The sequence below is a fragment of the Aptenodytes patagonicus genome, chromosome 1 (genome assembly GCF_965638725.1).
Source record: "Aptenodytes patagonicus chromosome 1, bAptPat1.pri.cur, whole genome shotgun sequence".
NCBI lineage: Eukaryota > Metazoa > Chordata > Aves > Sphenisciformes > Spheniscidae > Aptenodytes > Aptenodytes patagonicus.
In genome coordinates this window covers 90,608,624-90,630,208 of record NC_134949.1, presented here as the reverse complement: position 1 = coordinate 90,630,208, position 21,585 = coordinate 90,608,624, and the positions used below count along the sequence as shown (strand labels likewise).

The window sequence follows — 21,585 nt, the reverse complement described above, 5'->3', positions numbered from 1 at the left end:
GGCTATTAGTATTGCAGCTTTCAATCTTGGAAAATTGATTGGGTTGACAAACTCAGTCGCATATTTGAAGAGACACTAAGAACCTACTTCTCTGACAATAAGCCAGCTTGATTGTGGAGCCAAGTATTTCAGGATCAGAATGTATCTGTATTGTGTGTCTATGGGAGGATGCAGATGGGGCAGAGCTTCAGTAGCCCTCCAGGCCAGACAGCTGATGCTGCCTAACTTCCCTGTGAGAACTGGAGAAATTTCTCTCAGGAGCGACTTGAAAAAGACCTTCTGCCTAAAACAGCCCCAAAGCCTTTGGCTGGAGCAAACTGGGGTAAGGAAATGACTGCTGTTGCCAATAACTGTAAAGGAAAATAATGTCTGATGCTTTTGGAAAGGTATTTAGTCATCTTTCTGATCAGACTGAAGCGATATCTTCATTTTGTTGTTCAAATAAAGCAGCTGTAGAACAGTGCCTGGACAGGGAACGCTCCTTCACTCCTTACACTTCTTACCATTTAACACAGTCAAGGGCAAAGCTGCCTTGTTCTTCTGCAAGAAGGACCAACACGCACCAAGGAGACTTAGGAAACAGGCGTGCCCTTACCTGAAAGTCTAACGCAGCCAGGGAGATGGTACCACCACCTCATGAATGTTGTGTGACGGACTCCTAGACATAGGTTTGGTTGTGCGCTTGTGCTCCTCCATCTGTTTACACCAAAGCAGTGAAGTTTTTTATTCAAAGATCTGTTTGAACTATTTGCATGCTTATGATCCTGGTGCATTACTGAGATCATCCTTTTATTTCCTGTAGCATCTGAAATGCAGTCTCCAAAGGAAGAGTGTCCCTGCCCTAAGAAATGTACAGTCTGAGCGTATCACAGCAATATGGCCACTGGATGGCCACTACATTTTAGCCTATCTTTCCCCTCGATTTCAGAAGCAATCTGTTGCTTTGCCTTCTTTGGCAGTTACGGGAATCTGGCCAAAAGTAGAAATAGAGGAAAGAGGCAGCAATGCAATAGGAAAATACACAGATGCAAGGCTGGTATGAATCTTCCTGGCATGGACTTACTGTGAAGCCTTGTGACAAACCAGTGTCCCCAGTCAGAATTTGGCAGACAGGTCTAGGTGACAAGGATAAAACACTGTAACCGTCGCTTGCCGGGTCTGGTTTCACTAGCTGATTTCTGAGGTGAGAAGTTTGCCTTGAGGAAAGGGAAGTAGGGAGGAAAGTGGTGTCAGCATCTTTTTTAACCAAAAAGTCAGTGAAGCCCTCTGCTGACACAGACTTTGGCTAATGGTCAAATAAGAGCAGAGGTGATTGCCCCTACCCTTTTTTCCCAAAAGAGCACAGGCTGGTTTATCATTAACAGAGCCAAGCTGATCGAGCAACCCACCACGGCTGTTTTTCTCTGGACAATCCTTGTACTTGTAGTGGACTAACAGGAAGATGGTTGAGGATCCGAAGAGAAAGCCGCTCATTGTTCTTGCTGTCCTCTTGCTGCTCAGCTCAGCACAAGCAGGTAAGAAAGACAAGAGTGCCTGGCAAGGGATTGAAGGTTTTACACAGAAGGATCTGAATTCAATTCTCCCTAAACAACGTCTGTGTCAAGAGGTCCTTGTTATAATCTGGTTAGGTGCCAGGAGAAAGGGTAGTGCAAGAATGGTCCTTTCTTATCCCATGCTTTGATTCAATCAGTCTCAGTGATTTAATTGCACTAACCTGATTTAGAACAATGATCCGGGTTTGCCCTGAAGTGTAAGGAAGCGGACAAGGGACCACTTGACTTCTGGCACCGGCTTCTCCTTCTTTGAAAGCTTGGCAAGTGTAATCTGCAGTAGCTGAGAGAAAATAAACAGATGCCACACTTCCATTTCTTTCTTTAATTGTACTGTCAACCAAAACTGCTTTTGTGACCATTCACTACAGTCCCACATCACCTGCAGCTTCACAGCAGTGCACCTCCTGCCTTACCTTTACTCACGACCCCCTCGTCTTACACCATTTCTGACGTGCACCATGCTTGCACTGAAACTGCCCTTGCTAGTTAAGCTGGCTCATGAGCTGTGGTTTTTCTGAATTGATCTCAGAGAACATCTCTTTCTCTCTTGCCTTTAGTACACAGGAAGACCAAAATAGACAGCAGTAAGGGACAGTCACATCCCACAAGGGGGAATCTGAATGTTGACTCTCACTTCTTTGTGCTGACCCTCAGGCCATGTTCTGCCTAGCTAGCCTAAAGGATCTTCTATGGGAACCGCCAGCAGTTAGGAAGCTGGTTGTTTGATTTTTTTTATTATTATTTTTATTTTATTGTATGTGCAGATTCAAGGCTGTTTCACTTCCTCCAGTCCAGAAAAGGGAAGGTACATGCATTGTCATTGCAGCAGGATGCAACTATGCCAGTTTATAAAGTAATACTTTTTAGGTCAGAAGGGATCGTTTAATCAATTATTTGGCTTCCTGCTTATTGCAAGTCAACAAGTTTCACCCCATTAGTCCTTCAGTCAATCTAACATCTTACCTTCAACAAGCCTTCCAAAATAGCAGCCAGTCCTCTGAAATGGCAAAAGATGGAGAATCCAGCTCTTCTGTGGGTAACCTAGCTATACATACTGCTAGCCATACATACTGCTAAACTTCTATGCTTGCTTTCTAGCCTAAATTTGCTCAGTTTTTTACTAGCTACAGGTTTGAGATTTTTTTTTTTTTTTGCTGTCTAGATCAAAATGCCTTCTCATAGCTTGCCCTTTCTTTCCCATAAAGCATTTTCATCCAGTAAATGAACCAATCAGGAAATTATTATTGACACATTTTGTAATCAGCATTCTCATATTTTGTCATCAGCATTCTCATATTTATTTCTGGATTTTTGATACAATTGTCAGTTAGTCTTGTACCTTCTACTAAGCCTACCAGAATTTGAATAGAAATATCCCCATTCGGTGGTGACTACCTGTTGGCAACCATTTTTTTAAAGATCTAATAGCCAGCTCATAAATGTACTTAGTAGCTGGCATGTGTGGCCAATTTGGAAGAAAACCCCAACAGAATGTCATTCAAATCTCAGTAAAACAACTCTCAGAAGTCAAAGCTACCATGACATCCACAGTTATCTTCCCCAGCCAGTGCTGGCATTCAATCAAAGGACAGAAACAACTTTATCAGGCAGATAAAGTTTCCAGAATAAGCTGATTTTAATTTATGTTCTGTCCTTTTAATCTTTATCAATAGAAGTGAGACTGCTACCTTCATTTTCCTAATGAATAAGAATGAGCTTTTTTTTCCGTTGCACAGACGCAGACTAAATATGCTATTCACTCTCTCTCGTTGCAGGGAATACAGACTCACTCTCAGGGCATCGCTGCACTGACTTCCAGACAGCAAATTTCCTACGGGGCAGTAAACTCAAGGTCCAATTTCTCCTGTTCACCTCCTCAAGCCCCAGCTGTGGGGAGCTGATTTTAGCTGACAATGGCATCAAGAATTCCAGCTTCAACAGCAGCCTGGAAACCAAGATCATAATCCACGGCTTCAGGTGAGAGAAAGAAGAACACCGTGACTAAGTTTTTACTGGTAAATTAAACACTGCTGGGGCATTCCCAAGCACGGGGTGGGGCTGGCACAGAAACCCCCTGCTCATGTGACGTTATTAGTCTCCCCAGCAGGGTGGCTGCATGCAAAACACCTGCTAAGAACAGACTCTGGAGTGCTCAGCCCCAAACCGGACCTGGGAATTGTCTGGGAGACTGTTGGTGGGCCAGGGCCAGAGGCATGGAAAATGCTGCTGACAACCCTCATTACAACACAGCTTGAAGTCCTTTAGTTTGTGACCAGATGCCTATTTTGTATGTTTCTCACATTTTTTGGAGCCCCAAAAAGGTTAGGAAATTATAATCTTTCTTTCTTTCTCTCTCTTGCTCGTTCTCTTGCTCTCTCCTCCTTTACCTCTTTCCTTTTCTTTCCTTCTTTCAACCTTTTTATTTAAGAAGTCTTTTCTTCGAGATTCTTGTCCCTTTAAATGGTCTCCTTGGGGCTCATGTCCTGATTTATCAACAGCCTGGATTAGTCAGCCATTTAGGAGCCCTGCCAGACACATTATACTTCTATTCTTGAAATTGTAGGGATTTGAGCTGGGTTTTTTTAAACTGCCACCATTCTGCAAGTTTATTTTACTGTGCCATTTTTCAGCCAGGTGTGACCATATAACATTATTTATGTTGACGTGCAAAAGCCTGAATGGAAAGTGCATAGAAGACCAAGATGAAATCACAGAAGATGTTGCAGGGTCTTTTCAGAAAATCAGCTGTTGCCCTCATGTGACATAGAACACCCCCCACCAGGTGGTATTAGGGGAAGTGGGTAGGACACAGCCTCCTTAGTTTTCCTTGAATTCCTTTAATTGTCTACAGATGAGGAAATGTAGGAGTGAAAGACTAGGTGATTTGACCAAGGACTTCCTCCCAGTTGGTAGCAGAGCAGGATCCAGGTGTTCCTGGTCAGCTCACTTACTCCAGATGGGCTCTGTGGTGGCTAACTGAAGCACCACAGCAAGACTGAGATCTCAGCCTGAGCCCTGTGAATGTTACTTCATTCAGTAAAATATCTGGTTCCCTTCTGAATCAGCCCATTCTGGAAAGTGTTATTCTACCACCGCAAAGAAATGCCAGGTGTGGTTGTCTGGCACCAGAAGAAACTTTTAGCAACTGTATGGCAGCCTCCTCTGAGACATGTGAAGCTCCAGCACCAGTGAACAACATATTGGCACATGCCCTATTTTGGAAGACACCTAACATTCTTGTTTCTGATGACTCCGCAGGGCTTTGGGTACCAAACCTTCCTGGATTGAAGGGCTTGTCCATGCCATACTGCACACAAGCCAGGTGAACGTGATTGCAGTAGACTGGGTTTATGGGTCTACAGGAGCCTATCCCTCCGCAGTAGAAAATGTCACACAGCTGGCCCTCTCCATCTCACAAGTCATCAGCAAGCTCCTGGTAAGCGACTGTGCATTTCCAGCGTGGGGGGAGCATGGCCAGAGAACATCATTCATGCAAACAATCCAGAGAACTGCTCCCAACCTGCTGTCTCCAGAAGCCGGACAAGCGGGCTCTTTATTCCAGAGTGAGCGCTATGTAGCTCACTAAAGAGATTTCTTTTTTCCCTCTTTCTCAGTCCAGGCTTGAGCATGCCACTGTTTTTCTTCTTTTTCTTGAGTTTTGACATTTTCTGGAAACACATCCCTGTTGTCAGCTGCCTCTCCAGCCGGGGTCAAACCTGAAGGATGCCTTGGGTTTTCTCAGTTCCATGCTTCACTGGGCAGTCGTCTTCTTCTGTCCAGAAATTTTGTGCAGGGAGCTGGAGGGGGTGGGATTTGAGGCTGTTTTATATTTGCTTTGGGCTTCAGATATACTTCCCAGCAGCTGGAAATCCCCAGATGTGTCCCAGTTCATTCGTGCACAGCACAGCTGAATGCTTATGCAATGAGGGCGATACATCTTTGTGTTAACCAGCTATGCGTAAACTCTCCATGTAACGTTTGCTCTGCAGACCCAGGCTGCACAGCATGGGCGTTCCTGGGTATGCACCACGTTGTGCACAGTCACGCGTTTCTATCCAGAAATACGGCAACCCTTGGAGCTGCTGTGTCATTTGAAGGATGGGGAGGGGGGAGGTCTGTCACCCCTCATTACTGATTAGGTCACACAGGGAACAAATGACTGAGCTGGACAGTGTCCCCACCACTCATTCTGTGTCTGTGCTGAGCTCTAGTCCAGCTACTGGAGGATTTTTTCTGTCCAACCTCTCCTGCAACACTACACCACAGAAGACTATATTCTCTTCTCATAAGCCTCAGTACTGCTCCAGGATATGGCCTCATATATTTCAAAGTCAGGATTTTTCATCTTGCCCCCATGCCCTCGTGCACCATATGCTCTCCCATTGTATGGTACTGCATCATGCAGACCAGCCTGCAGGCAGCTGAATTCCTGTGGATGGGGTCAAGTTGCGCCAGGGGAGGTTTAGATTGGACGTGAGGAAAAATTTCTTTACTGAAAGAGTGGTTAAACATTGGAACAGGCTGCCCAGGGAAGTGGTTGAGTCACCATCCCTGGAGGTATTTAAAAGACGTGTAGATGAGGCACTTAGGGACATGGTTTAGTGGGCATGGTGGTGTTGGGTTGACGGTTGGACTCGATGATCTTAGAGGTCTTTTCCAACCTTAATGATTCTATGATTCTATCTCACATCAGGTCTAAGTGGCTGTGCTTTACCTGGCAGTTCAGCCCATGGATAAATCCTTAATCTCTGAAAATATAATCTTAAAATACTAATCAGGATATTGGTACAATGGTGGTATAAAAGTGGAAAAAAAAATTCCTCTGCTTTACTGAGAAAGATTATTCACATGGTGAACATGGGTCAGTCAGTTGAGAGAGGGAAATTCAGTCTGAAGCAAGCTGGGGAAAGAGAAGCTACAGGCTATGTAGTTATGAACAGGAGCATCTGACTGACCTGGTTAGGGTTGCATTTGCATCTGTGGACCTGAAGAAAGACTGAAAAACAGAAAGGGCAGTCCATCATTCCCACATCTATTTGGTTCTCCACCATAGACCTCAAAAGCAATCCTGTATTAGAAGAGTTACAGAGCTGCTGTGTGAGGTGGGACAGGGTATTTCACCTTTCTGCTACAGAAACATTAATTTGTATTATCATCAATCTGCAGGCCCTGGGAGTCTCAGGGACATCCATCCACATCATTGGGGTAAGCCTCGGTGCGCATGTCGGGGGCCTGGTGGGGCACTTCCATGGCGGTCAGCTGGGACGGATAACAGGTATCATAAAACTGAGTCTTGGGTCCTCACTCGCTCTTCAAAGGAGAGCATGAAAGAGCAAGGAAAGGGAGTCATCCATAGTGGTCTTTTAATTGCATAAGGGCTCATTAGATCCAAGCTTATGGGCTTCTTCCTAGCTTCAGAAGAGCCTGACAATGCCTTTCCAGCCATCAGTCCCTTCCACACCGCCAAAAGAATGCATGTATTTGCAAAAGGGTGCTTCCACCTCTGCTCCACCCTTCAAATTGTTGCCAGCTTAAAAGAATACGAGGCCTCGTGATTAATGAAAACCCACAACACCCACATGCTTTGCTTCCACTTTATAGCATGTATACCTCTGTGGTTCTTAACATTAAAGCCCACAATGCATGTCATTGTGGGGGAACAGCAAGAGTGAGCTGCTCTGCAGGAAAATGTGGGCTGAGAGCCAAGGGGACAGCAAGGTAGGTGGGGGAGCAGCCTCACTGACGAGGGACACAGTCCTACCCTATCTGGGCAAGAAGAGCAGAGCAGGTCCAGTGACAGGAACCAGTGTCATCCACAGTCCAGTGATCACCAGGCAAGTCTGTAGTGATGAGGCAAGCCCAAGGTTGAGCCAGGAAGGCAAGTCAGCGAGATAAAAGCAGGACCAGCAAGACACAGGGCTGGGCATGGCATCCCTAGAACACAGCTCAGGCAAGGACCAAAGGCAAGAGCCTGAGCCAATGCTGGGAGGCCCCAGATGAGGCTTCTTTCTGTTCTCTCCCACAAGTCAGCTGTTTTCACAGTAGACTGGCCTACAGCCACCCAGTTGTACCAAATCAGAGCTGACTTTAAACACAGAGAGCAAGACTCCTGGGTGTGAGGAAGAGGTTGCAGTGGGGGAATTACTGAGAAAGATGGTTAGAGGCTGATCATGGCATTTAGAGCTTTTTGGTTCACTCAGGGCCTTGTCAGCCTTTAGGTATGGAGCATGAATAGAGTCACAGAATGATTTAGGTAAGAAGGGACCTTGGAAGGTCTCTAGTCCACCCCACCCCACCCAAAGCAGGGCTGCCTTCTAAGTCAGATCAGATTGTTGAGGATCTTGCAAGTTCTGGGAATCCCCAGGGATGGAGATTCATTTTGATAGGAGGGAAAATGCCACCACGAAGGAACAGACATAAAGGCTCTAGTAGAGTGACCACAGCTCCCAGTCTGCCTCAGCCCATGCTGGTCTGTCCCACAGAGGTACTCTCAAGGAGGGTCTCATTGCACACTCAGCAGGACAGTCCAGAGAAATGTTGGTTCAGCCTTCACATGTCACAGCTACCCACACTGCATGAAATACAGGCATTTCTTAACAGGAGCTGAGTTTCATGCAGGGCCCTTTTTTAAGCTGTGAATCAAAGTTTACATTAGGAGGGTCTTGGAGTAACCACTGTCCTGCACCAGAATTTTATGATCAGCAACATCTTCCCATGAGCAGAAGCAGATGCTTTCCCAGGAAACCATGATAATTAACTTCAGTGTCAGAGACTCTTCCCCTTTCTGTTGTCTACATATAATAAAAGCTCTGTAGGTTTATTTATTCCATTAATTTTTAACTCTGCTAGAAGACAACCCTTTTTCTACACTCCTGATTGTCCTGTGATTTCATAGGCACACTGGGTGTTGCAGGTTTCAGTTCAGATTTAGGAGCCTGAAAGACAGGTGGAATTAGACCCAAGATATATCTGATCTCATCTCCCGCCTCCTCACACACATGCATACACGCACAGAGGAATGTGATTCCCAGAGCCATAATTTGCTGAAGTGTTTTCAATCACCTAAAAAGAGCTGCGGAGCAAAACCAGAGTGAGTCTTGGAGATCAGAGCATGGACTTTATTTTTGTGAAGTGAGTTCCTTTAACCCATGCCTGTTCCTGTGCATATCTCCCTGTGCAGGAAAGCAAATGGTACAGGAACTGGAATGAACAGCCCATATCCAAAATTGCTGAAGAGCGATTTGTTTCAATACTTGCAGAGGAAATGAAAAAGCCTGAAAGAACTCAGTTGCATGCAGTATAGCTTCAGTGAATAGTTTTCTTAGCTGCTGAGGATGTACATCTCAATGGAGTTTATGCAGCTTGTGCTTGGAGGAGGTAGGCATAGAGAATAGAGGATAGAAATGTGCTTGCCTCGGAGCTGTGCTAGAATTGACTGCTGCTCATATTAGGTGTTTCTCCCTCCTCAGGAAGAACTTTAAGCTATACCGAATAACACTTTTCAGTATCTTTTAAAGCCTTTAACTAAAACTTGGTCTGTAGAGGTGGGTGGGGAACCTTTCAGCTTTTTGTATGTGTCAAGATTAAAGAACACAGAAGAAAAATTAAAGCGGTAAATTCTTCTGACCACTTGTCCCATTATTAGCTTTTATTTATAGAAAGAATAGGAAAGAATTTTTTTTCCTTCTTTCCCTTTTCCTCCTGCCCTCCCCCCTCACAAATACAGACACGTCAGTTTGTGTATTGTTGATACTGCCTTCTCCATAGAGAATTAATGGGACTGAGTCCTAGGCAGTGAAACTGGCAGCTCTGAGGCTAAAAGTGGCATGTGGAGCAGAGCTGCTTCTTAAACTATTGTTGTTGCCTGGGGAGTGAAAAAAATCTTGTGAGATTACTTTTCTACGAAAAGTGAACAGGATAAACCTCAGCCAGAACAAAAAAAAATTATCTTTAACCTGTTCCTTGGTATTGCCAAGGAAAATTTTTTGTATTCCTTTGACTCCCCAGAAGTTGCTCTAGGAGCAAGTTTTAGGCAAAAACATAGATGGCTGCTCAAGGACTCAATTTTATTTGTGGGGAGAGGGCTCAGAAGCCTCTTTGTTTTAAGGATGCTTGATAGTATCAAACCTTTGTAATGCTTGGATTGGTTAATGGCTGGGATGCTGAATTCATCACCTAACTGATGATCTTCAGTGGCGTTTCTCAGACTGTAGTGCTAATACAGATGACGGTACAATTAGGGAAGGTGTTAGGAGTTTGATTCTCTCTCACCGAAAATCCAAAAGACACTGGGCACCCACTCTGTCAGAGCTATTTGAGGCTCAGTCATGGCTTTACAGCCTAGAAGCTTGAGGTACAAAACCGCTAAAGGGGAGTGGAACAGTGGAGGACAAGGTAAGGAAGCTGTAGTGGAAGTTAGCGGGGGCAGAAGCCATTCTGGAGCATAATCAGTGCGACCTTGGAATAATTTATCTCTTCTGCCTAACAACATTTTTAAAGTTTTGGATAAAATAACTGGTCCAGAACTAAGAAAGAGAGGGGCTGAAGAGCACTTTTTGAGGCATTTGATTTTGTTACAGGCCTGGATCCTGCAGGCCCCAAGTACACCAGAGCCAGCCCTGAGGAACGCCTGGATCCTGGGGATGCCCTCTTCGTGGAAGCCATTCATACCGATGCTGACAGTAAGCTGGCTTCCATCTTCTTCGGCCCGTGCTTCTGTTCCTCCTGCCATCATTATTGCTAAGGAGTCTGTAGGTCATTGTCCCTTTTTTGCCAGATTACCATGAGTTCAGGTTCACTCTGAGGAAGTTTCTTGATTAGACAGGCTTTAATGATTAATTCATTGGCAGGTATCCATACCCCAGAGCACTTCAAGCAACAGACAGGTGGAGGTTAGACAGAGGGCAATCTTCCAGCAAATATTTCTTCCTTAACCCTGCTACAGCAGAGTGACTTTATGCAGAACCAGCTCAGCATGGCTTTTACCACCTGGAAGGAATGTACATGTCTAGTCTCACTTCGCTTTTTCCCACCCAATGTAAGAAAGGTGCCACTGCAAGTGCCGATGGAAAGTAACAGAGTCAAACCAACAGCTGGTGCAACAACAGAGTAACTTTTATAAAGCACTTAGGGTCTGCGTAGGCAGAACATGCTCAAGAATAATGTGGTGCCTTTGAGTCACACCTCTTGCCTAGAGATCATAAAAATCTCTCCCAACATAACTCTCAATCATGCCTCATAATCCCCCATTAAGGTTGTGGTCAGTTTTGTTCTCCTTTACACAGAATCAAGAACCTGAGTCACAGAGGTGTTGATTAAGCTGCAGTTCCCCGTCATTTTGATGGCAGGGCCTGGAGCACTCTCTGCTCCATGCAGCAAACCTGCACAATACAGGCGTGTAGGAACAGGAAGTCTGTCCTTGCTGTCTCCAGCACTGGAGTTGGGTCCAGCACTACTAATGTTCAACCAATTATTGGGGCCTGTCATACACCGTGTAGGGTAAAGCCTATAGAAGAGCCAAGTGTAAGAATGAAGTGGCATTTCACCTCCTTTCAGATTTCGGGATCCGGATTCCTGTAGGCCACATCGATTATTTCATCAATGGAGGCAAAGATCAGCCAGGATGCCCCCGATTCATCTCTGCAGGTGAGAACACTCTGTGGTCAAGCAAAGGGCTTTCATGGCCATTTAGCAGCCTGTGAAAATGCTGTTTGGCAACCAGCTCCTGCTACAGTCAGGGCAAACATCAAAATGAGACAACATGTATTTGTAAAGACATATGGCAGCAGAGATTCGTGGTCTACATCTCCTCTCGGCAGTACAACAAGCAGCTGAAGTTAAAATCACATACAGGTCAAATGTATTGGCAGTACCGCTGTTAAGAGACGTGATTTTGGTGACAATTCTGTATGAGCCAAAACCATCAGTAGAGTTTGTATCAACAAAGAAAACATTTTTGCTAGAAAGGCTCTTAGGTACTACTAGCAAAAGCTTCTTTTTGTTTTCATGCTGCAAGCTGTGTCTATACTTAGAGAGACAGCTTGTATGATTACTGCTCTTTCCTTCTAGAGAATAGGACTTCACACAGTAAATAGTGTGGATAAATATTCAAGTATGTTCTGGATGAGCCAGCTGCATTGAGGGTCAGGTTACAGGGGACACCTATGGTACTTCACTTCCCACAGCTGGGGTCCCAGTGCAGGTGGGAGTCAAAGCTATTGTACCCCCTTGCAGAGAGCTTGGGGGCTCATTGATGGTATACTGGTGGAGACATGGCAGCCCTGTGGTCCCCCTCTTCTGAGGGACTCTGTTAGTCTGGGAGATACACTTCTAACTTCCTGCATAACTTCTCTTGCAGTGGGATCTGGGCTTGTAGTCACAGATGCTCTGCAAAATGTTATTAATGGGAAGGGGATCGCTGCAGAATCAGTAAGAGTGTTTCTTGACTCTCAGTTCCTTGGGAACATGCAAAAAGACTGAAGCCAACAGAAAGGCTCATGGCTGCTTTTCTCTGGGTGCGTTTTTTCTTGCAGGCTATAAGTATCTGATTTGCGATCACATGAGGGCAGTACATCTCTATGTCAGTGCCTTGAAACATTCCTGTCCGATCATGGCGTTCCCCTGTGCAAGTCATCAAGATTTTTTAAACGGTCGTTGCCTGGACTGTGTTGACCCCTTCCTGTTCTCCTGTCCCAGAATAGGTACAGTACCAGCACGAGACCTTCCTGGAGCAGTTGACAATACATTCCTGATGGATGTCAGTGCAGAGCACAGTACGCAGTTCAGCTTTCTCTGAGCAGGATTTGCTTTGGATCTCTTTGGGGATAGTGAGAAGTTGTTTCGTTTCAGGCTTCTATAGAGAAGCTCTAAAAGCTCATGTATTGCCCGAGGTAGAACACCAAAATCTTGAACATTTCTGATCTTTAAATATTTCATAGGGTCCACAAATTAGTTGAAAGAGAGTCTCCAGAATCACCTGCCTAACAAGTGGGCAATTAGCTCCAAAAGTGTCTTGTTTAGAGAAGCAGCTAGAAATTTTAGCCCAAGCCTAAAGTCCCATTCTTCTACAAACCACTCACTGTTGCTGTGTCACCTCCTTCTCATAAATTCCTGACACGGCCACCCCAAAGATGAACTCCCTGGACTGGGAGAAGGTAATAGTTGCCTGTTTGAGGCTGCTGAAACTGGGCTGTGGCACGAGGAGAGGAAGTGTCCTCTGGTGCTATTTGCAGTCTGGTACCAGAGGACTATAAGGAGAGGCCTCTTTTGGTATAGGTGCTCTCAGATCAGCCACCCCTTCCCCAACTCACCAAGCCACATTGTCAGCCAGTCAGTGGTGCAGGCCTCAAGTTGTGGTGGTCTTTTCACTTGACCGAGAAATTCAGTTTCCCAGCACCTTGTGTTTGCATTGTCATTTACATATGCACTAAGTTTCTTGACTTGGTAGTCTTTAGTCTTGCTCATTTTGTACAGGTGCAGCTGATGATGCAGTTTGTTAGCAGAGGAATGAAACAAAGCTGCCAAGAGGTACTCTGATGATGATTACCTGGGGTAGCCAAAATAGGTTTTCTGAGGGAATGTTAACCTGTCAAACAGACACCACAAACCTGTACTTGCTCTGATTTGCAGTGGTATAAAAAAAGGGTCTGTCCTCCAAGGCAGTGGAGTTGGGCGGGGTGAGTGGAGGTGAAGCAGGACCAATTATATTTCTGTTCTGGGTCATTCATGGCTTTCCCTGCACTGGCTTTATTTCCTCCTGCAGGCCTGCTGGAGCAGGCAGGTGTCAGCGTGAGAAAGCTGCCCAAGGAAGTGAAAGTTTATTTAATGACCAGTCCCTCAGCCCCATTCTGTGGTAAGTAGCAAGAGAAAAAATGAGTCAGAGGAGTGTTGACCAAATGAGGCAGGTCCTCCAGGGAGGCCAGGTAGTTACAACCCAGCATCCCCATCTGAATCAGCTGCTGTGGCCCAGACGGTCTGAGACACACAGCTGAAGAGCAATAACCCTGCACATATGCCCCGTAAAGCCCTTTCCAGTGGATTTATTAGTGTGGGCACAGCCCTGGATTAACACAGCCTCATGGCTTCAGGACTGAAGTAAAGGGTAGTGAAAATGCCTGCCTGTTTACACTGGACTATGCAGACCTGCCCACTGTGCCTCGCACAGCACAGAGACTAGTTTCTTTCTTATGTCTGTTTAATCTTCTTTCTGCTGGTGGGGCCAGGGAATGGCTGCTAGAGGCCTTCTTTTGGCAGGGGTAGGTCCAACCGATAGTACCTGCCCTCACTCCCACGTGCTTTGCCTCTTGCTCAGTCCATCACAGCCTGGTTGAGTTCCACTTGCAGAAGAAAAGAAACATAGTCACCAGCATTGAGATCACTTTCTGCAGCAACAGCACCAAGGACACAGCGAAGATCACCATGTGAGTGGCAGTGCATGCTTCTGGCCTGTTTTTTCCCAGCTCCATGTGTAAGGATGTTTACCCCGGTTCAGGAAAGGCACAACAATAGCGTATCTCCCTGAGTGCAGTCACTGTGTGATGAACCACAACCTTTCTTCTTGAATCCTTCCACATTCACCTTAAATGCTTTCAAGAATCAGGCATGTGCTACCATTACTCGGTAACCCTGGCTAGGTCCACCTCTTCCCTGAGTGCACAAAGCAGTAGTTATATTCCAGGATCCCCAAATTTGAATACTTTTGTGTTGCTATGCTAGTTCCTTTTCTGCACCATACCCTTGCCTGGTGCCAATTCAAACCGCTATCACTGTCAGATAGTTATTAGCCCTACTCTGCCAGACAGAGATGGCTACAGCAAGACCCCATCCACCAGAGGTTCCAGACTGATGGACTTGGTGGCTTAGACATTTCTCTTGATGCCCAATAGGACAGCAGTGGCAAAGAGGAGACAAGTGCATCTCTGCACAGTCGGAAATGTGTTCAGTAGCTTGTTGCCTCTGCAGTAATGCAGCAAAGCCCTCAGGATCCCATTGTAGGGAAAAGTCCAGGGGGCAGGGGAACACGACCACATGTGTAGACAGACAGATCTCTCTTGAAAGCACCACCCTCCTCCAAAACATATCTGAATTAAAGGACCAGACTCAGACTCCTGTTACACAGCCCTTGCCACAGGGGGATCTCTCCACCACAGAGAAGTTCCCCAGAAGAAGTCTTCCTCACTTCTTCCTACACTTTCCTGCCCACTGCTGTGGGCTGGGAATTGCAGTGTAGACAAGCAGCTAGCACATGCTGCTAGCTGCCTCAGGAAGCAGGAAAACAGTCTGCTAAAGAGCCCCAGCCAGCTCTCCTAGGATCAGACAGGTTCCAGCGCTGGCTCCCACACAGTCCTTACTGCTAAGCCAAAACATTGTGACCTGAAACTAATTGTGTTGCCGCTTCAGTCCTGGGCACCAGGAGGTAGAGGTGAGAACCAGAGAAGGGGAAGCCACACTTCAGGGTACTCTCCAGTGTGACATAGCTGCTTGGTCACAGATTTCCAGCCAGGCACTGCAATTTGGAGTTTATACTCCAGCCTGGTGGAGCTCAGTCTGTTCAACCCCTCTTCGGCTTGGAAGCCAAATCTGCCTTTTCCAAAGATGCAGGAGGGAGGAAATTGTAACACCCAGGTCAAGGCAGGACCTGTGATTTGCTCAGGAAGACATGCAGCACTTCCTTTTGCAGTGTCGGACACAGGGTTTGACAGGTGTCCAGCAGGAGACATGTGAGCACTGGAGAGAAAGGCTGCCTGGGGAAGCGAGACAGGCAGGCAGTCTCAAGGCTTTGCTGTACCCTCGAGTTTTAATGAGACAGTAGAGTTATAGCAGGGTAACCTATCCAGAGATACCCTTACCCTGGGGGAACAGCAGCTGTGTTTCATTTAAGTGCCTTCCTAAGAAGCACAAGGCTAAACCAAAAAATTTGCTTACAGCAATAAACCCACATATTTGAGAGTATAAAATTGAAGATATCCCTTTTAACTCACACTGTAGCAGAGAGCAAACAAACTTCCCTGCTCTAGGCAAAGCTCAGCCCTCCAGTGCAGTCAAGCTCAGAGTGTTGAACAGGCATCTAAACATAGATTCTCACATCACAGTTCAGACACTGATCAATCACTGACTTACTTCAGGTGATCTGACATGCATGTCATCCTGCAGTTCCCCAGAAGTGCACAGGGACTTGGGAGTGTTCAGCCAGTCTCATACCTTCAGCAAGTGACTCGCACAGTTGTGTCTTGCCTCACATTGCCCTTCTCTTCTCCACTCCCAAACATCAATTATAATCTCACTCCTCGGGATGCCGTTACCCCACATGTTGCTCAGAGTGCCCCAAGAGACATGTCCCCAAGCCCCATAGCTGCCATCAGGCTGACGGAGTAAGGAGCTTGTTACACAGCACACTTCCCAGCTGCATTGCCATTGCTTACACATCACACAACATGATCCCCCATATCCAAGAAAACATACTTCTGAAGCCAGCCAAGAGTCCTACATCCATCTAAAGGTTGTGTGGGGTTGGACCAAATGTCAGTCCCAGGAGTGACTTTCTTCAACCTGCTTAACCTTACTGTGTTCCTCTGTCCTAGGGCAGGGCTGGATCCTGCCCATGGACAACATGCAGTAGAGAGATAGCCTCCCCTCTCTTTTCCATTTGCTATCCATTATTCACCTTTATAACCCCGATTTCATGATGCTTCCTATTTTTGACAGCCTCAGGCCAGACACAGTCAGACATAGTCACACACACAAAACCTCCAGCATCTACCACTGCAGTCTAAGGGAGGGATGGGATATCCTGGTTTGGGTTGGCCACTCTGGCCTAGCAGGATGGAGTGCAGCTGTCAGCCTGCTCCCGGGAGCAACTTTGGTTAGCAGAACTGTAGGCTCTTCCTGACCCTTTTGTCACCTCTCCCCTTTCCCTACCATCACGTTTCTGATCAGGCAGTCACCCACATGCTTCTGGGATTGCGTTGAGTCAGCTACACACATATTCTTCATGAGCACAAGGAAATCGATGATCTCCGGCTCTTAGAGATGCCAAGTAGATAAAGCATAAGAAGGCCCATTGGATGGACTCCACAGAAGGGAGGTGGCCCACCTACGTAAAATGGCTGGGCAGCACCCCTTCATAGCACACAACTGACTGGGTTCTGATCACTGGCTGTTTACCCAACCTCTGGCATTTCTCAGTTCATGTTACCTGGGTAAGAGCATAGGGACAGACTAATGTCCCTCTATCCAAGCATCCCACCTTCCACATGGTCAAAAGCAAATACCTAGAGAAGAGTATAAAAAAAGGCAGCGTAAGCATGTAGCAATACTTCCCCCAAATAGTTTCCCAGTGTCTGACTAATTACATCTCAGGGACTTTCAGAGCCAAAGGTTGTCCTTATTAGCTCCCAATGCTTTTGTCTTCCACGAACTTGTCCAGTCCCCCTCCCATGACTTGTACAGTCATGTAAACTTTCTAGCATCTACAACATCCCACAGCAAAGATTTTAACAGCTTAAAAGGAATGGTACTCTGTGCAGTGTGCACTCTTTTTGAGCCTGCCACTTGTTAGCTTTCTTTGATGACCCCTAGTTCCTGCACTGGAAGAAATGGTGAACAACCGATCCCTATCCATGCCATTCATGATTTCATAGATGTTGATCTTATCTACCACTTACCACTCTGTAGCAATCTGGGCAGTGTTTCAATCTATATGCAATAGCAAGAAGAGTTGTTGTAATTGTGTGACAGAAGGGAGGATATTTATACAGAAATTTTCCTGACTTCAGCGATAAAACATGGAGAGACAGCCAATAAGACTCTCATGCAATGCCCTGTTTTGACGGATGAGTCTTCTCACTCCACTTTAGTATGTGAGGGCTTCACGATAATACCCCAGGTTCCTCCAGGGTTACAACACATCTGCATACGGCCTGCATCTGCAGGTTGATTGAATGTTCTCCCTCACATCTCTCACCCTGCCTTGCAGACCTAAGCACCAGGAGATGGGCAAACGGCTGCTGGCCCACAGAGTTCCCCTCTGCCAGATAAACAGCGTGACACTGAAGTATCTCTCCAAGAATCAATTTTGGAGGAAGGATGAGTCATTCATTGTCGGCAAGTTCTGTGCAGCCCCGCTGCCTCTTGATAGCAAGTAAGTCACAGGAATATCTTACAGGGATCCACTGAGCCTGTGGGTGCAGCCTGTGGTTTGAAACAATGCATTCTCTCTCCCATCCCCTCTGTGTCCCTACGTAAATCATTTTCTACCTGTCAGAGAGAAAAACTTCCAAGGTAGTTTTCTAGGAGTTTTCTATGATTCTTCCCTCAGGATAAAAGTGTTGTGCCATGGAAGGAAAATGGCTGTGACTCACATCATCCTTGAAGATGCTTAAGTCACAAACCGTGGCAAAAGCTTGTACTAACTAGAATTTGTTCCTTTTGTCCTTGCTTGCTCTCTCCATCTTCCCCCTGTCTACAATGGGCCCCCATTTGAAACATGACAGACGCGCATTTTTCAGGATGAGACAACAGAAGACCAGTAATACATTTCTGCTTCTTAGACTGCACAGGTTTATAAAGCACTAAGGCTAAAGACAACCATTTTGGCATTTTCTGGGCCAGGCATTGTAGAGTATATGCCTTCAGCCACAATTACCTTATCCAGAATAGAAGCAGCCAAGTCCTTCTCATCCCGAGATAATGGTCTTCTCCATAATACAATATTCTTGCCAGGAATTTTGCAGATCCAGAGTTCTTGCAGGCAGGAAAATATAGCTGTGTCTATACTGACAAATTAAACTCTGTCCACATTGCTTCTGAGTTGACTTTTATGCTAGCTTCAGGCTGAAGCAAGATAGTGGGTACTCCAAAGCAGGGAAAACCAGAAGCAGAACGGAGTCTGGGCTCATATTCAAATTCTGTTCTGAAGGGCAGTAAGGAGACTCAAGCACAAGGCAGTAAAAATATATCTAGTAGGCGCAGATAAGGAAAAAAAGAGGCATTGCTATGTAAATACCAGGCACTCCCTTGAGCATAAGGACTATTCCTTATTAGCATGCTTTGCAGAGCAAAGCACTCCAAAGTTGGGATGGATGTGCAGATACATGGCTTTTTATCATTTATGAATGGGACAGCACAGCACATTGCCTTAAAGGTGTGCTAACCTGTACCCCTGGAAGCACTGGACTTGGCTGTGGTTCAGGTAGAAAGCTGAGTTGCACAGGTTCACAGCTATGCTCTTATCACTAAACTGGGAGCGCTCAGAGCAACAACGGTACTGCTAGGAGGAGGCAGTGGAAGGGTGAAGGACACAACCCCATACACACCCCTCCAGCCAATTCATCCCAGCCAGGGCACAGCACCCTGTTCATCATACCATTGCAAAGCAGCACAAGGTCCATCTGCAGCTTGTTTGCCTCTGTGTTAGGATAGCAACCTCCGCCTGTTAATGCACAGCCTGACTTCCCTGTGCTCTTCTCACAGCAGGACAATGTCATGCCTGCCCTGGGACCTCACCCTCCCCGGCAACACAGACATCTCCTATGAGCTGCCTACTGCTTGTGCCTAGCACTGCCTTCGGAGCATGCAAGCATACCCAAAACCGGAAAGGAGCCCTAAACCTATTGCTGCTCTCTGCTCACAGATGATACTTTCACCATAAAACTGGATGGATTTTTTACTTCCTGCATTAGGGACAGGATGTCAAGGAAAAGAAGTGTACAGCACATCGGTGAGTACAAGGTTGATTGATTGCATCAAGACCTCTCAGTTAGAAGACTGGCTCGGGACTTTCATCTTACGGATTCTGTACCCAGCTCTGAAAGTGAGACAGGCAAGTCATTCAATCTCAAGGTTCGGATCTGTATGAAAGAAGAAGATAATATCACTCTTCCTACAACAGGAGTATTGGGATGATTAATTTGTGTTTTATATTAAAGTGTCCTGAGAACTTCATATTAAAGATGAGAAGTATTATTTTTCCTCATCAAGGGGAAACTGTGTGGCTCAGGTTTGGCACAGGAAGGAGTCATTCTTAGCCAATGCTCCAATGGGAAACTCACTAGTCCGATCTACAAGACACTTTCAGAGTGAGACCCTATTGATTTCGTGTTAGTGCTCCTGCTAAGTAATCGGAATGAATCTCCTTCCCGTGACAGGCCTGGAGCAGCTCTTCTGGCTGTTGGCTTGTTCTCTTTGAAGCTCACATGAAGTGAAACAGACATCAGGATCACAGTAGTGCTCTTGCATCCAATTTTGCACTGCTTTGAACAACTGCCCAGAATAGAAGGTAATAGGAAGAGAATGGAGCATCGTAGCTACAGGGCCACCTAACACAAATTAATCCCAGGAACTCAGCACAGCCTTTCAGACCTGGAAAAGTAGCCGAGATTTGGCAAGAATTGGTGAAAGATTACAATATGAGAGGCACGTACATAGAAACAGCCCTCACCCATCCACACCTTTTCCACCATCTTGATGCATATGCAAATTAAAGAGGAGAAAATCTTACATCACTTCTGCCCACAGACCACATCTTCTGTAGACCATTTTCTCTGGTTCCCTAGACTGGCTTCACTGGGTGATAGAGAAGTGGACCAGGAACACCATGCTCAGGAGAAAGGGGCATGTTAAAGGCACTTCTGCCATGAGGAAGCCTCAGTCATTTGGCATGAGCTGTCACTACTGCTCCACTAGACAGTGTCACTGCGGAGTTAGCTCCTGCTTTCAGCTCACGTCCAAGCTTTTGGTCCCTGCCATGTGGCTGTTTGGAACACCAGCTAACAAACACCATCTCCAACATACACTCAGGAGAGGGTTAGAGCTGGGCTCTGACAACCTGACAGAGATCCACGTTAGTTGGTGCCGTGACCGAAGGGTTTCCAGGGAGCTTCTTGTTGAAGACTGGAATATAACCTCAGCAGGCACCTGTGAAGGGCAGTGTGTAATTCAGCCCAACCCGGTCCACTACTTCAGGGAGGTGTATAAAGCTCCACAACAGACGTAGTTTCATTGTCCATTTAGGTTCCTTTGCAGAAGGGACCCCCGCAGCTCTCTTGTTAATTTGCTGGAGACATTTCCTAGCTGTGAAGGGCAATGGGGTCAGGCTGAAGCAAGAATACAGCAACAGAGCATGGTGACAACCATTAGCAAGATGATCCCCACACCTGGGGCAGCCCCGTTCTCCTGCCCTGGGGTGACAGCAAAGGCGAGCAGCACAAGGAGCGGTGTACGCTGTGGATCCCACATACCCACCACTTCAGAGGCCTCTTCAGACCTCAGCAAGAGCGCAAGATCCCGAGGGCGCAGATCTCGCCCAGCCAAGACTTGCAAGACACGCCAAAGTGGTCTCTGGGCCATAGCCCCTGTGTGAGCAGCACAAGGCAGGTAGGGCTGCCTGCACCAGCCCGGGGCTGACACAGAGCCAGCCCCACACCGCAGGATGGCTGTGCCCCTGCGTGTGTGTGCCAAGACGCACTGAAGAACGCCCTGCCCTGTGCGTGCTGACAGAGGGATTGACGTCCCTTGCTCCTCCCTTGGATATCTACCCTGGAAACAGTTACCCTCACTGCCCAGCTTGGTTGCACCAGGCTCTGTGGAACAGAGGATTCCTCTGCTAGGACTGCCATCTCTGATTCCCTGACAGAGGAAATGGCTGGGGAAGCTTGTCAGCCCGTTGCAGCTGAACTTGGAAGAGGCCTTCCATCTCCACACTATTTTCATCTAAGATACTGCACTTCTTCCTACCAGTGGCTGCTCTCCACAGAGATGTTTTGTACTCACTCATTTCTTCACTCGGTGTGTGCACCCTGAGGTCATCCCCCATCGAGCACAAAAAAAAAAAAAAAAAAAAAAGGGTTCAGGCTCTTCTTCTTGCCTACACCTGCCCCCAGTCCCAGTCCCTCCCCTTTTTTATTCCACATGAATCAACTCAAACAACTGACCTTTCACCAGACATTGGTAACTTCTTTGAGAAGTGGTGCTTGTCATAAATGAGAAATCCTAACCCCTGGAAAAGGAATTTCTGGTCTTACTACAATTAATGCCC

At 46.4% G+C, this 21,585-nt stretch overlaps 1 protein-coding gene across 3 annotated transcripts; it reads left to right on the top strand.

Moving 5' to 3' along the window:
• Positions 1-1,405: 1,405 nt before the first annotated feature.
• On the top strand, positions 1,406-21,365 carry PLA1A (phospholipase A1 member A). Of its 3 annotated transcripts, XM_076348602.1 has the most exons (11): positions 1,406-1,514; positions 3,329-3,530; positions 4,812-4,989; positions 6,720-6,828; positions 10,133-10,234; positions 11,109-11,198; positions 12,086-12,253; positions 13,315-13,404; positions 13,864-13,972; positions 17,527-17,691; positions 19,023-21,365. In XM_076348602.1, exons 1-11 carry the CDS (start codon positions 1,442-1,444, stop codon positions 19,105-19,107), a joined length of 1,371 nt encoding a protein of 456 aa, XP_076204717.1. In that variant the 5' UTR covers positions 1,406-1,441; the 3' UTR covers positions 19,108-21,365. The 3 variants fall into 3 exon arrangements, with proteins under 3 accessions (XP_076204717.1, XP_076204727.1, XP_076204736.1); XM_076348612.1 differs by lacking the exon at positions 12,086-12,253; XM_076348621.1 differs by lacking the exons at positions 1,406-1,514; positions 3,329-3,530 and adding an exon at positions 3,838-3,874.
• The last annotated feature ends 220 nt before the right edge of the window (positions 21,366-21,585 follow it).